Source organism: Mobula hypostoma, chromosome 2 (assembly GCF_963921235.1).
Source record: "Mobula hypostoma chromosome 2, sMobHyp1.1, whole genome shotgun sequence".
Lineage (NCBI taxonomy): Eukaryota > Metazoa > Chordata > Chondrichthyes > Myliobatiformes > Myliobatidae > Mobula > Mobula hypostoma.
In genome coordinates, this window is record NC_086098.1 from 109652948 (window position 1) to 109666881 (window position 13934).

The window sequence follows — 13934 nt, forward strand, 5'->3', positions numbered from 1 at the left end:
AATACGCAGGGGGATTGTGGAGAATTGTGAGAACAATACAGTTGCTTCAAATGGAAGAGAAGCTTGGGTTGGCTGCTTGCTTGTAAGGCTATTCGCCGAGCCTGGAGATTAGGTCGTAAATGTTTTGTCTCCAGTTAAGGTGACATCACTGTGTAACTAAGTGTTGTTTCTGCCAAATACTTGTGTTTATATAGGTCTAACTCAGTGTTCTGATTGGCTGGCTGTCGCATTGGCCGCTAGTCTCCACTGGGCCCTGTCCACCAGAATAGCTGAGTGATCTCCACTGGCCTGTATTCCTGGTTATCAGTTGTTGTGAGCATTGGTCCCACGGAACACCCAAGGAACCAACACTCTCAATGGTGAACAATCCTATAAACAGACTTGTATTGTAGACTGTTACAGAAGGTGGATTTCAACTTTTCTAGTATTGACAAGGATTGTCTTACTGTTAAATTCTATTCCATCTAAGCCTTTATCAAAGGTATTCAGAAAAGTTTCCTTGAGCAATATATAGAAGGCCCTACTAGGGAGAGGGCAAAGCTCAACCTACTCTTGGGTAATATTGCAGGGTGGAGAGTTAAATGACAGTGGGGGAGTTTGGGAGCAGTGACTATAGTTCTATTAGTTTTAAACTAGTTAGGTAAAGGAACACAACTGGTCCACAGGCTCACATTCTAAATTGGGAAAGGTGAATTTTGACAGTATGAGATAGGAGCTTGCGAGGTTTGACCGGAATAGGTTGTTTGTGAACAATCGGACCATATTGAGTGAGAGGCTTTTAAAAATGAGAACAGTGAGAACAAGGTCTGCATGTTCCTGTTATGAGTGAAAGGCAAAGCTCAAAAGAGAAGGCAAAAAGGAGACACGAGATAGCCTTGGCAGAGAAGATAGAGGAGAATCCCAAGTATTTTTATGTATTCTGAGCAGGAAAGTATATCCAGAGAGAATAGGGCCCCTGGAGCTGCAGGAGATGGACAAGGTCCTTAACAAAAATTCTTCCCTTGCTTTTATTGTGGAGAAAGACCTGAAGACCAGAACTAGGAAAAGTAAATGGGGTGGACCTGGGGAGGTGCTGCATGCCTTAAAAGCTATGGAATTTGTTGAATCCCCATACTCTGACCATGTGTTTCCAAGAACACTGTGAAAGGCTAAAGTAAAGTAAGAAACTGAGGGAGTTTTGGCTGAAATATTTGCATCGTGAGATACCAGTAAACTGGAGGGTATCAAATGCTGTATCTTTATTTAAGGATAGCAAAGAAAAATCTGGGAACCATAGACCAGTAAATCTACCATCTTTGATAGGGACACTATTGGAGAAGATTTTAAGGAATAAGATATGCATGATTCTGGCAAGACAGGTTGATTAGGGGCAGTCAGCGTGGCTTTGTGCATGGGAGATCATGTCTCATGAACTTGAGTTTCTTTGATGATGTGACCAAAAAGAGAGCCGAGTGGTAGAAATGGTTCATATGGACTTCAATAAGGCCTTTGATAAGAATCTATATGGTAGGTTGCTCTTGGTTAGATCTGACTAACTGGATACAATATTGTCTTGACATTAGAAAGCGAAGGTTGAGGACAGAAAGTTGTTTCTCATACTGGAGGCCAGGGACCAGTGGTGTGCCTTACTGTTTAGTGTTAGGCCCATTTTTGTTTGCCATTTATGTTGATGGTTTGGATAAGAATCTATAAGTCATAGTTAATAATCTAGCAAATAACACTAAAAATATGTAGTATAATGGAGAATGAAGATGATAATTTAAAAAAATTTACAGGGGTAATCTTGATCAGTTGAGTAAGTGAGCTGAAGAATGGCAAATAGAGGTTGATTTGGATAACTACAAGGTATTGCATTTTAGAAAGTCAAATTCAGGCAGAGCTTTCACAGGGCCCTGGAGAGTGCTGCAGAACAGGGGGACTTTAGAGTTCAAATACATAGTCTCCTGAAAGTGAAGTCATAGGTAGACAGGATAGTGAAGAAGAATTTAGCAAGGTTGGCTTTCAAAAGTCAGAGCACCGAGTATAAAAGTTGGGAAGTCATGGTGTAGTTTAGGATGCTGGTGAGACCGTACTTGGAGTATTGTGTTCAATTTTAGTCTCCCTACTATAGCAAAGTTATTATTAATCTTGAAAAAGGTTCAGAAAAAGTTTATAAGATGCCAGGATTTGAGGGACTGAATTACAGGGAGAGGCTTGGACTTTATTCCTTGAGGTGCAGAAGACAGAGAGGTGATTTTATAGAACTGCATTAAATCATGAGGAACATAGATAGGGGAATATGGTCAGACTTTTTCCCAGGTTAGGAAAACAAGAACTAGATGACAGAGGCTTAAGCTGATTAGGAAAAGATTTAACAGAAACTTTGTTTTTAATAAATACAAAGGACAATATGTATGTGGAATGAGCTGCCAGAAAAAAATGGTTGAACCAAGTACAGTAACACATTTTAAAAGGTAGGTGGACAGGTACATGGATTGGAAAGATCTAGAAGGTTATTGACCATACACTGAGAAATGGTACTAACTTGGATGAAACACTTTGGTTGGCATAGACCAGTTGGGCCTGTTTCCAAGCAGTATGATTCTATAAACTCTATATTAAAAAATTTTGCATTTGGGGAAATGAAAGTAGCTTCTATCTATATTGCATCAATAACAAAGAACAAAAACCTTTTACAACTGAACCAAAATTAAAATGAGGAAATATTTAAATTTGCAACATTAGACTATGATTCTATACAAAGCAGCAAGGATGTGGTGGTGGTGGTGGCGGTGGCTGTCAAGATTTTGCAACAAGGGCAGCAGAATTTATACGGGTTGGAGTTGACGCAGGACAGAGAATGTGAAGCCACCTGAGAGTGCTTTGGAATAGATGAACAGAAAAAAAAACTGCAGACGTTGAATATCCAAAATTTAACAACACAGAAGATATTGGAAGATGCCAGAGAACTGAGTACTTGCCACATTTTCAGTTTTATCAGAAAAATTTAATTTGGAAATACAAAAGTTGAGGAGGAACAAGCTATAACAGAAATTTCTTTAGATGGGAGTTCTGACTTTAAGTGTGAACAAAGCTACAAACTCTGTCCTGGAGACTGCACACAGTTCAGTGGACTTTTTAAGCCACCCCATAATTTCAACATTAAATGCAATAGGCCATAATCAATAAAAGGACATGATAACCTGCCATGCCCAAGCTATGATATAACAAATGCGAGAAAGTTCTGAAAAGTTGCTTTAATCAATATGTAGAGGTCCCAACTCGAGACAGTGTGATACTGGATCTCCTCTTAGGGAATGTGACAGAAGTATGTGTAGAGGAATACTTTGGATCTAGTGGCCCTAATTCCTTTAGTTCCAAAATAATTATGGAGAAGGATAGGACTGTCCTAGGGTTAAGATTCAAAATTGGGTAAAGACCTGAATCTGGCAGGTGTCGATTGGGTTGATTTTCAGCAAAGAGAAGTTTATTGTGGCCCTTGTGGCTAAAGGGATCAGGGGGTATAGGGGGAAGGCTGGTACAGGGTTCTGAGTTGGATGATCAGCCATGATCATACTGAATGGCGGTGCAGGCTCGAACGGCCGAATGGCCTACTCCTGCACCTATTTTCTATGTTTTCTATGTTAAGTAGGTAACCTTCACAAGTGAAATATTGAAAGTACAGAATTAGTATGTCCCTGTGAGACCAAAATGAAAGGCTAACAGATTTAGGGAACCTTGATTATTGAGGGATTTTGAGGTCCTGGTAAAGGTTAAAAAGGAAGTCCATATTAGGTATAGGCACTTAGAATCAAATGAGATACTTGTGACATAAAAAAAAAATGCAACAGAACATTAGAAGAGAATTCAGGAGGGCTAAAAGAGAACATGATGTTGCTCTGGCTTACAAGGTGAAAGAGAATCCCAAGGGCTTATATACAGTAGCACTATTAAGAACAAAAGTTTAGCAAGGGACAAAATTTGTCCTCTTGAAAATCTGTGTGGTCATCTACACATGAAGCCAAAAGGGATGGGATGTTGGAAGATCTTAAAAGAAATTTTGGAACCTGTATTTACTTAGGAGTCAGACACAGAGGCAGAAGAGTAGTGAAGTCATGCCCAGTATCCGGATTACAGAAGAGAAGGTACTTGCTGTCCTGAGGCAAATTAGGGGTGCATAAATCCCGAGGACCTGACTAGGTGTCTCCTCATACCTTGTGGAAGGCTAAAACAGAATTGCAGGGACCCTAGCAGAGATATTTAAAGTACCCATAGACAATGGTGAAGTGCTGGAGGGCTGGAGGATTTCTACTGTTGTTCAGTTGTTTAAGAAAGACCGTAAGGACAAACTGGGAAATTTACAGGCAGGTGAGCCTGACATCAATCATGGGTAACTTAATGGAAGTTATTCTAAGGGACCAGATATATATGTAAGTATATGGACAGACAGGGCCGGATGGGGGATATTCAACATGGCTTTGTGCATGGCAGGTCATGGCTAACCAATCTTAGACATTTTTGAGAAAGTTACCAGAATGGAAAAGTGTGGACAACATGGATGTTAACAAGGCCTTTGATAAAGTCCCGCATGGGAGGCTGGTTCAGAATGTTAAGTCGCTTAGCATTCAGGATGATATAGTCAACTGGCTTTGACACTGGTTTAGTGGAAGAAGTCAGATGGTTATCACTCTGACTGGAGGCCTCTTACTAGTGGTGTGTCACAGGGATTGGTGCGAGATCCATTGTTGTTTGTCATCTATATTAATCATTTAGATAATAATGTGATAAACTGAATCAACAAATTTATGGTTGCCACCAAGATTGGGGACGTAGTGGACAGCGATGAAGCTTGCAAAGTGATCCAGACCAATGGAAAAAGGCTGAAAAATGATAGATAGAATTTAATGCAGACAAGTGTGACCTATTGCACTTTGGGTGGGAAAACTAGGGCAAGACTTACACAGTGAATAGTATGGCATTGAGATGTGCAGAAGAACAATGATCTGGAATACAGATCCATGATATTTGAAGGTGACATCACAGATGGATAGGGTCATAAAGGCACACTGGCCTTCATAGATCAAGGCAATGAATACAGAAGTTGGGATGTTACGCTGAAGTTGTACAAGACGTTGGTGAGGCCAAATTTGGAATATTGTGTACAGTTCTGTCATCTATCCACAGGACAGGTATCACTAAGCTTAAAAAGAGTGCAGAGAAAATTTACAAGAATGCTACCAGGACTTGAGGGAAAGGTTGAAAAGATTAGGATTTTATTCACTGGTCAGCAGGAGAATGAGGGAGATTATAGAGGTATATACAACTCTTGAGAGGTATAAATAGGGTGAATGCTTACATTTTTCCCCTCAGAACAGGTGAGACTGGAACGACACGTCATAGGTTTAGAGACAAAGGTGAAATGTTTAAGGGGAAGCTAAGTGGGAACTTTTTCACTCAGAGGAATGGTGTGTGTGGAATAAGCTGCATGTGGAAGTGCTTATATGAGAGTTCAACTATAACATTTTAGAAACATAGAAAACTACAGCACAATACAGGCCCTTCGGCCCACAAAGCTGTGCCGAACATGTCCTTACCTTAGAACTACCTAGGCCCTATCATTTCCACCTCCACCACTGCCGCCAGCAGCCCATTCCACGCACTCACCACTCTCTACGTAAAAAAACTTACTGACATCTCCTCTGTACCTACTTCCAAGCACCTTAAAACTATGCCCTCTCATGCTAGCCATTTCAGCCTGGGGAAAAGCCTCTGACTATCCACACGATCAATGCTTCTCATCTATCAGATCACCTCTCATCCTCCGTCACTCCAAGGAGAAAAGGCTGAGTCCACTCATAAGGCCTGATCCCCAATCCAGGCAACATCCTTTTAAATCTCGCAAGACGATCCAGGTATTCCCTAACCGGAAACCTTGGATGAATTATGAAGCCAAGTCCCTTTTGAAGGCTAGAGCTGTGGCTATTAGGTCCGGGGATACCAGTCGCTACACGGAATCCAGGCGTGAACTCCGGAAGGCCATTAATGGCGCCAAGAGGCAATATCGAGCCAAGTTGGAAGCCCAGGCTAACCAGAGGGATGCCGGTAGACAATGGCAGGGTCTAAATGAGATAACTGGGCGCAAAGAAAAGGCTGAGAATATCACTAATTGTGGCGCTTCTCTTCCTGACGAACTTAGCATGTTCTACGCAAGATTAGTCCCGCTCCATCCGGATGAACCGGACCTGGTGGCATTGAGATTCATCGTCACCAAGGAGGACGTTAGAAGGGCCTTCCTGAAGATAAATCCAAGGAAGGCGACAGGCCCAGATGGCATCCCGGGATGGGTTCTCCGGGCCTGTGCAAGCGAGCTAGCTGGAGTGTTTGCTGACATCTTCAACTGCTCCTTGCTTCAGTCTAAGATCCCCTCGTGTTTTAAGAAGGCAACGATAATTCCGGTGCCGAAGAAGAGCAAGGTGGCATGCCTGAATGACTATCGACCTATGGCTCTGACATCAATTGCTATGAAGAGCTTCGAGCGATTGGATATGGCACACATCAACCACAGCCTACCGGTCAACCTCGACGCTTTGCAATTTGCCAACCGGAGCAACATGTCAATGGCAGACGCCATCTCTTTGGCCCTACATTCCTCCTTAGAACACCTGGAGAATAAAGACGCATATGTAAGGCTCCTTTTCATTGACTACAGCTCTGCCTTTAATACCATCATTCCAAATAAACTGATTCCTAAGCTCCAGAACCTGGGCCTTAGCACGCAGATCTGTGGCTGGATCTTCAACTTCCTCACAGACAGGACCCAGGCTGTAAAAATAGGGGACAAGCTCTCATCTACAATCACTCTGAGCACCGGTGCCCCACAAGGCTGTGTACTCAGCCCCCTGCTGTACTCACGGTAAACCTATGATTGTGTAGCCAAATTTCCATCAAACTCAATATATAAGTTTGCTGATGACACCACAATTGTAGGCCATATCTCGGGTAATGATGAGTTTGAGTACAGAGAGGAAATTAAGAACCTGGTGGCATGGTGCGAAGACAATAACCTATCCCTCAACGTTAGCAAGACAAAGGAATTGGTTGTTGACTTCAGAAGGAGTAGTGGACCGCACGATACCATTTACATCGGTAGTGCGCAAGTGGAACAGGTCAAAAGCTTTAAGTTTCTCGGGGTCAATATCACAAATCACCTGATTTGGTCCAACCAAGCAGAATCCACTGCCAAGAAGGCCCACCAGTGTCTTTACTTCCTGAGAAAGCTAAAGAGATTTGGCCTGTCCATAAAACCCTCACTAATTTTTATAGATGCACCATAGAAAGCATTATTTTAGGGTGCATCACAACCTGGAATGGAAGTTGTCCTGTCCAAGACCAGAAGAAGCTGCAGAAGATCATGAACACGGCGCAGCACATCACACAAACCAACCTTCTGTCCTTGGACTCACTTTACACCACACGCTGTCGGTGCAGAACTGCCAGGATAATCAAGGACACAACCCACCCAGCCAACACACTTTTCGTCCCTCTTCCCTCTGGGAGAAGGCTCAGGAGCTTGAAGGCTCTTAACGGCCAGATTTGGGAACAGCGTCTTTCCAACTGTGATAAGACTGCTGAACGAATCCTGACCCGGATCTGGGCCGTACCCTCCAAATATCCGGACCTGCATCTCGGTTTTTTTGCACTACCTTACTTTCCCTTTTCTATTTTCTATTTATGACATAATTTAAACTTATAATACTTACTATCGATTTGTACTCCAGGGAGCACGAAGCGCAGAATCAAATATCGCTGTGATGATTGTACGCTCTAGTATCAATTGTTTGACGACAATAAAGTATAAAGTAAGTATAAAGTAAATCTCCTCTGTACCCTTTCTATGGTTTCTACGTCCTCCCTGTAGTGAGGCGACCAGAATTGAGCACAGTACTCCAAGTGGGGTCTGACCAGGGTCCTGTATAGCTGCAACATTACCTCTCGGGTCTTAAACTCCAACCCACAAATGATGAAGGCCAATGCACCGTATGCCTTCTTAACCACAGAATCAACCTGCATAGCAGCTTTAAGTGTCTTATGGATTCGGACCCCAAGATCCCCTTGATCCTCCACACTGCCAAGAGTCTTGCCATTAATGCTATATTCTGCCATCATATTTGACCTACCAAAATGAACCACCTCACACTTATCTGGGTTGAACTCCATCTGCCACTTCTTAGCCCAGTTTTGCATCCTATCAATGCCCCGCTGTAACCTCTGACAGCCTTCCACACTATCCACAACACACCCAACCTTTGGGTCATCAGCAAATCTACTAACCCATCCCTCCACTTCCTCATCCAGGTCATTTATAAAAATCACAAAGAGTAGGGGTCCTAGAACAGATCCCTGAGGCACACCACTGGTCACCGACCTCCATGCAGAATATGACCCGTCTACAACCACTCTTTGCCTTCGGTGGGCAAGCCAGTTCTGGATCCACAAAGCAATGTCCCCTTGGATCCCATGCCTCCTTACTTTCTCAATAAGCCTTGCATGGGGTACCTTATCAAATGCCTTGCTGAAATCCATATACACTACATAGACCCCTCTACTTTCATCAATGTGTTTAGTCACATCCTCAAAAAATTCAATCAGGCTCGTAAGGCACGACCTGCCTTTGACAAAGCCATGCTGACTATTCCTAATCATATTATGCCTCTCTAAATCTTCATAAATCCTGCCTCTCAGGGTCTTCTCCATCAACTTACCAACCACTGAAGCAAGACTCACTGGTCTATAATTTCCTGGGCTATCTCTATTCCCCTTCTTGAATAAGGGAACAACATCTGCAACTCTCCAATCCTCCGGAACCTCTCCCGTCCTCATTGATGATGCAAGATCATCACCAGAGGCTCAGCAATCTCCTCTCTCGCTTCCCACAGTAGCCTGGGGTACATCCCATCCAGTCCCAGTGACTTATCCAACTTGATGCTTTCCAAAAGCCCCAGCACATCTTCTACCTTAATATCCACATGCTCAAGCTTTTCAGTCCACTACGTCATCCCTACAATCGCTAAGATCCTTTTCCGTAGTGAATAGTGAAGCAACGTATTCATTAAGTACCTCTGCCATCTCCTCCGGTTCCATACACACTTTTCCACTGTCACACTTGATTGGTCCTATTCTATTTTAAGAGAAGTTTGGATAGGTACATGGATGAGAGGTATGGAGAGCCATGGTTAAGATGCCAATGGTTGGGACTCGGCAGAAGACCAGGCTGGCATGAGCCAAAGAGCCTGTTTCTGTGCTGTAGTGCTCTATGACTCTAACTCTAAATACTAGTGCCTAAATAAATTTAAATTGTAAATTGATAATAAGTAGCCAATTACTTTCACCATAAAGAAAGAAAATAACAAGAGCTAATTAATGCAACAGTATTTGAAACCATCAGCTCTGGGACACAAGTTCTTCAGTTTATTCAATATTGCAGTTCTACACTGCAGTTCATCAATTTCCTTGATATTCAACTACCATGATAGAGGATTTTCAAACCCAATACATTTTGTGTCTTATGAAGTTTTTAGTATTCAATAATAGTTAAAGGCTTTAAAAACAAATTATACATTTTCTTCAGAGAATATTATTAGCTTTGGTTAGAAGATAATTGGGGTGACTGGAACAATTTGATTCAAATAACCAAAACATTTCCTAGAAATTGAATATTTGTTTAAAACACATACACCAAAATCTTACTTTTTGGCTAGTGTTTTTCTCTCATCAGGTGTGTAATCCAGAGAACCAATAGCTCCTTCTCCTTTTGTTGGCATGAAACCAATGATAGCCAATAATGCAGTCCGTACTAGGAAAAAATACACGTTTAAAGCAGTTACTTAATTATATTTAATGTAAATCATTTTCTTTTTTTATTCTAAGTCTGTATCATAAAACATATGGCTACAAGTTAAACAATTTAGAGATTGACAGGTCTATTAAGATACAGACACACTCAAGTTTGGATTGGCACATTTCCTGCAGCCAATCATTCGAGAACTCGAAGGGAGAAACACCCCGTGCTGCAAGACTGAAACAGAAAAAATTGGATAAACCAAAAAAAAAACACATGTAATTTGGTGCATAAAGCTTCAATTATATAGCACCAGTATTAACCATATTAGTGGCTCATGGTACAAAAGCTTTGGAAGTAATCCATTACATGCAGAACCTAGATTTTTAAGTGATACTCACTACTCCAGGATGGTTGCCAGGTTTCCGGATGGTGTCCAGAAATGCTCAGACAAATCTTCTTTCCTACTTCAAACCTTCCATTAGGCTAAAACAAAAAAAAAATCTGGTCAAGTTGCAGTAGCAAATAATTAATAATCCATGATGGCTGTTAGTGAAACTTCTGACATTTCCTGTTGGTCTTAACATTTCTAAATCAAAATATCAAAATAATTGATTGCATTTAGAAATGTAACTAATTCAACTGTTCATTCCAATTTTCCAGAAACTTAGTCAACTATTGTACATCTTTGATAAGGGGAAAAACAATTTTCGCACTTTTAGCTTAGATTAGGAACCAGTTTTGTGATTAGTTCATGCTCTGATATCGCCAGAAAAAAACCCACAGAAGAGCTAAAGATAGATTTCTTTGATTTTTAAATGATAGGGCAAAAAGACAAAAAAAAACAAATTACAAGTGTGTTAATGAGCACGAGTGTTGATTATCTGTTGCTGAGCTGCCAATAAACCTTCAGCATTAAATGTAAAACACTTTTATATAAACAGCAGCATAGGGGTCTACAACATTACATGGCTTACAATTACAGGCTAAACCATGGCACATAATACAAATGAATGCCTGCTAACTAAATTCAATATCAGCTCTCTGTGACAAACCAGATCATGAATCATACTGATCTTAGAATACACACCATATTGTATACTAGTAGTTCAACATCTTCCGATGAAAACAATTCTTCACTACTTAGCAACTAGACAACTCAACAATTTTTGCAAGTGGAAAAAATTCCACTGTACCCTCCCAAAATAGTTACGTTTTGATTTAAAAACAATTGGCTTAGTTCAGTTGGCACCTCAACATCCATATCAGTGGTACAGGGAACCAAGTCTAATGTAGACAACTATGCATACAGTAGAGTTCAACATTGCCTCATAGTTTCAATGTTTCTATAAGGTGGCATATTTTGGATGAAAAATTAATGAAAGTCAATGTCTAAATGAATGCAAAGGATACAACATGGTGGAAAGGGAGTCTGTGAAATGTACCAACCAACATCAATCTTACAACCAGCTAAAATCAAAACTGCCATGTCTGATGAAACCAGGCAAGGGTTTAAGCATTCAACTGCTTTTAATACAGTACATTGATGGGACATAAATAACATTTTAAGAAACGTAAAATGACCTTACTGTTAAAAGAATAATGCTGGGTGGTTTCATGGGATATTCAGGTGGAAGCACAATTCGGCCATGGTATACACCACCATCAAAGTCAGAATCTGGAGGACCTCTGACAGTGAAATGCCATTCAAATAAATTATCCTAAAAATGAAGAACAAAACAATGCAATTACAAATGGCAACATGAGCATGTTTTTATTCATATTAAGTCATAAGAAGCTACAGGAAAGTCACAAAAGGTACAATATGTTTGCTATAAGTACGCAAGTGTTCATCCCCATGGGAAGATAAGCAGCATTCACTTGAATTTATACAAAGTCATTATGCTGCACTTTTTAAATACACCAAACTCTTCACAGAGCTATTTGCTCCAAAAGATATAAGCTTCCAACTCTCTAGCCCCTAGATATTCATCGTCCCTCCCCAGCCCCTAGATTAGCCAGAGTGACCCTATATCTGGACAAATTTCACTTACCCAGTATCCAAAATCCAGTTTATCACCAAAGACCAGAGCCAAAGCCAGAGGCCAGTAATTAGTAGAATCCTTGGCTGCTTATTCCTCTTTTTAACTAGACAAGAACTAAGGCCGGTGATGCCCCCATGGGAGTACTTTGTTTTTTTCCAGTGTGCTCCCAGGCACAATGTACTCTTAATGATGTGCAATTGCGAGCCAAGATCACCAGTCACTGGAAGAATCCACTATATCTATGGCTTGAAATTTGTTCTCTGTAGTATAAGACAGCTTCTTATTGCAGCTCGTGGTTCACTTTACAAGCCTGTCAGCAGAGACTTCCACTAATTTAACGGTATTTCCAGTATGATGTACCCAAGCTGAGTATTTGAATTAATTTTGTATTCCACAACAGCTCTAAAATCTCAGCCTATACACTTTTAATGAATTCCACTGTAATACACTGTTCAATCATATTTTAAAAAAACAAATTGCATGTTGTTAGTGAAATTACAAATCATAACACACTGAACTACAGATAAAGTGATCTTGTTGAACAATTGCCTCATGGAACCACAGGAACAAAAAAAGTATAGGTAAGCTGCTACTGGACACTTTTCTTTAAGCCACTAGGTACTCAGTTCTATGGGGTCCTTAATAAAAACAACAAAAATCCATCACTTATGATCCAACTATTTAAAAAAAAACTTCCAAGAAAGACAAAGCCTGTAATTCAGTCATTCATTACAATTTACTCAAACCAATCAATCTAAATTTTAAAATAGTTTTAAAATAACAATATTAAAATTCAGGTGCACTTTCAAAAATGTAGAAAAAGGATAGACACTTAAAAGCCTGCTCTCTTAGGCAGCACCCAGAAAATGAAAAGCTTTACATATTGGACAGTGTAGGAATGGTATGTTAGGAAAAGAGTACCATTTCTCCATACCATGAGCAAAACCACACTTCAGATAATTCTTTTGAGTTTTAAAAGTCTCACCTCCAAAGGCTGAGCATGGTACTGCTCTGTGGGGTCTTTTAGTTCTTGTGCTTCTTTCATTAAACGCTTGACAGCTTTAAAATTTAAAAAAAAAGATAATTCAACATCAAATACAAAACCTCTATAATGGTGTAAACAAGCAACTGAGAGTTTTAGATCACTGAACATCATATTTTGAAGACTATTTTGCATTATTTTAAAAATGCTAAATCTGGAGCAAAGGGATATGTTTATAACTTAATCATTTTATTCAAATGTAGAAATCAATTAAAGCAATTAAAATCAACACACACAAAATGCTGAAAGAACTCAACAGGTCAGGCAGCATTCATGGAAATGAACAAGTGGTCAATGTTTCAGGACGAGACCCTTCTTCAGGCCCAAACCCTTGTCGTAGGGTTTGGTGGCTTGTGTGGCTCAATGACCCAGAGAGCTATGTTGGATGGAGTCAGGGCCTTGTGCTTTGACTCTTGGTAGCGTCACCCATGCCAAACAGGTCAAAGGGTAGAGGTCAGACTGAGAGTGGTCCACCGGTCCTCCAGGTTCGAGGTTTCAGCTCAGAGGAAACAACCCTGACTTGTCAAAAAAAATTGTTACAGAAACAGTAATGAAGAATCCTTTGTGTCCACAAGGTATTTGCAAGACTGACAATAGTGAAAACTGAGGGGTAGCTACCAGCACAATGAAAGAAGCCCTGAACACCACCAAGACCAAAATTGTTTTTTTGGAATGTACGAACCATGTATGACACTGGCAAGCTAGCACAAATAAATGCAGAAATGCATCTGTTACAACCTACATATACTGGGCGTCAGCAAAAGCAGATGGACAGGGTATGGCAGAATAAAGGCAGCAACTGTTGAAACAGTTTTATACTCAGGAAGGAAAGATGGTCAGCATCATGATGGTATAGCTGTCATTTTGAAGAGGGGCATTGAGAAGCGCTTGCTGGAGTAGAAACCAATCAACAGTAGGCTGATCAGAGTCAGGCTGAAAGGGAAGCAAATGAACATGACTGTGATCCAGTGCTATGCTCCAACATTGTGACACTGAAGAAAAGGACATCTTCTACAAACAGCTGCAATCA

At 40.7% G+C, this 13934-nt stretch overlaps 1 protein-coding gene across 1 annotated transcript in view; it reads right to left on the reverse strand.

Moving 5' to 3' along the window:
• Window positions 1-13934, reverse strand: part of ube2j1 (ubiquitin-conjugating enzyme E2, J1) — a 38275-nt gene that overhangs the window by 10696 nt on the left and 13645 nt on the right. Inside the window, exons 2-5 of the mRNA XM_063040371.1 lie at window positions 12848-12921; window positions 11407-11538; window positions 10219-10303; window positions 9727-9832 (exon numbers count right to left, since the gene is read on the reverse strand). Of these exons, the coding sequence (XP_062896441.1) occupies window positions 9727-9832; window positions 10219-10303; window positions 11407-11538; window positions 12848-12921 (397 nt within the window). The remainder of the gene's footprint in view (window positions 1-9726; window positions 9833-10218; window positions 10304-11406; window positions 11539-12847; window positions 12922-13934) is intronic.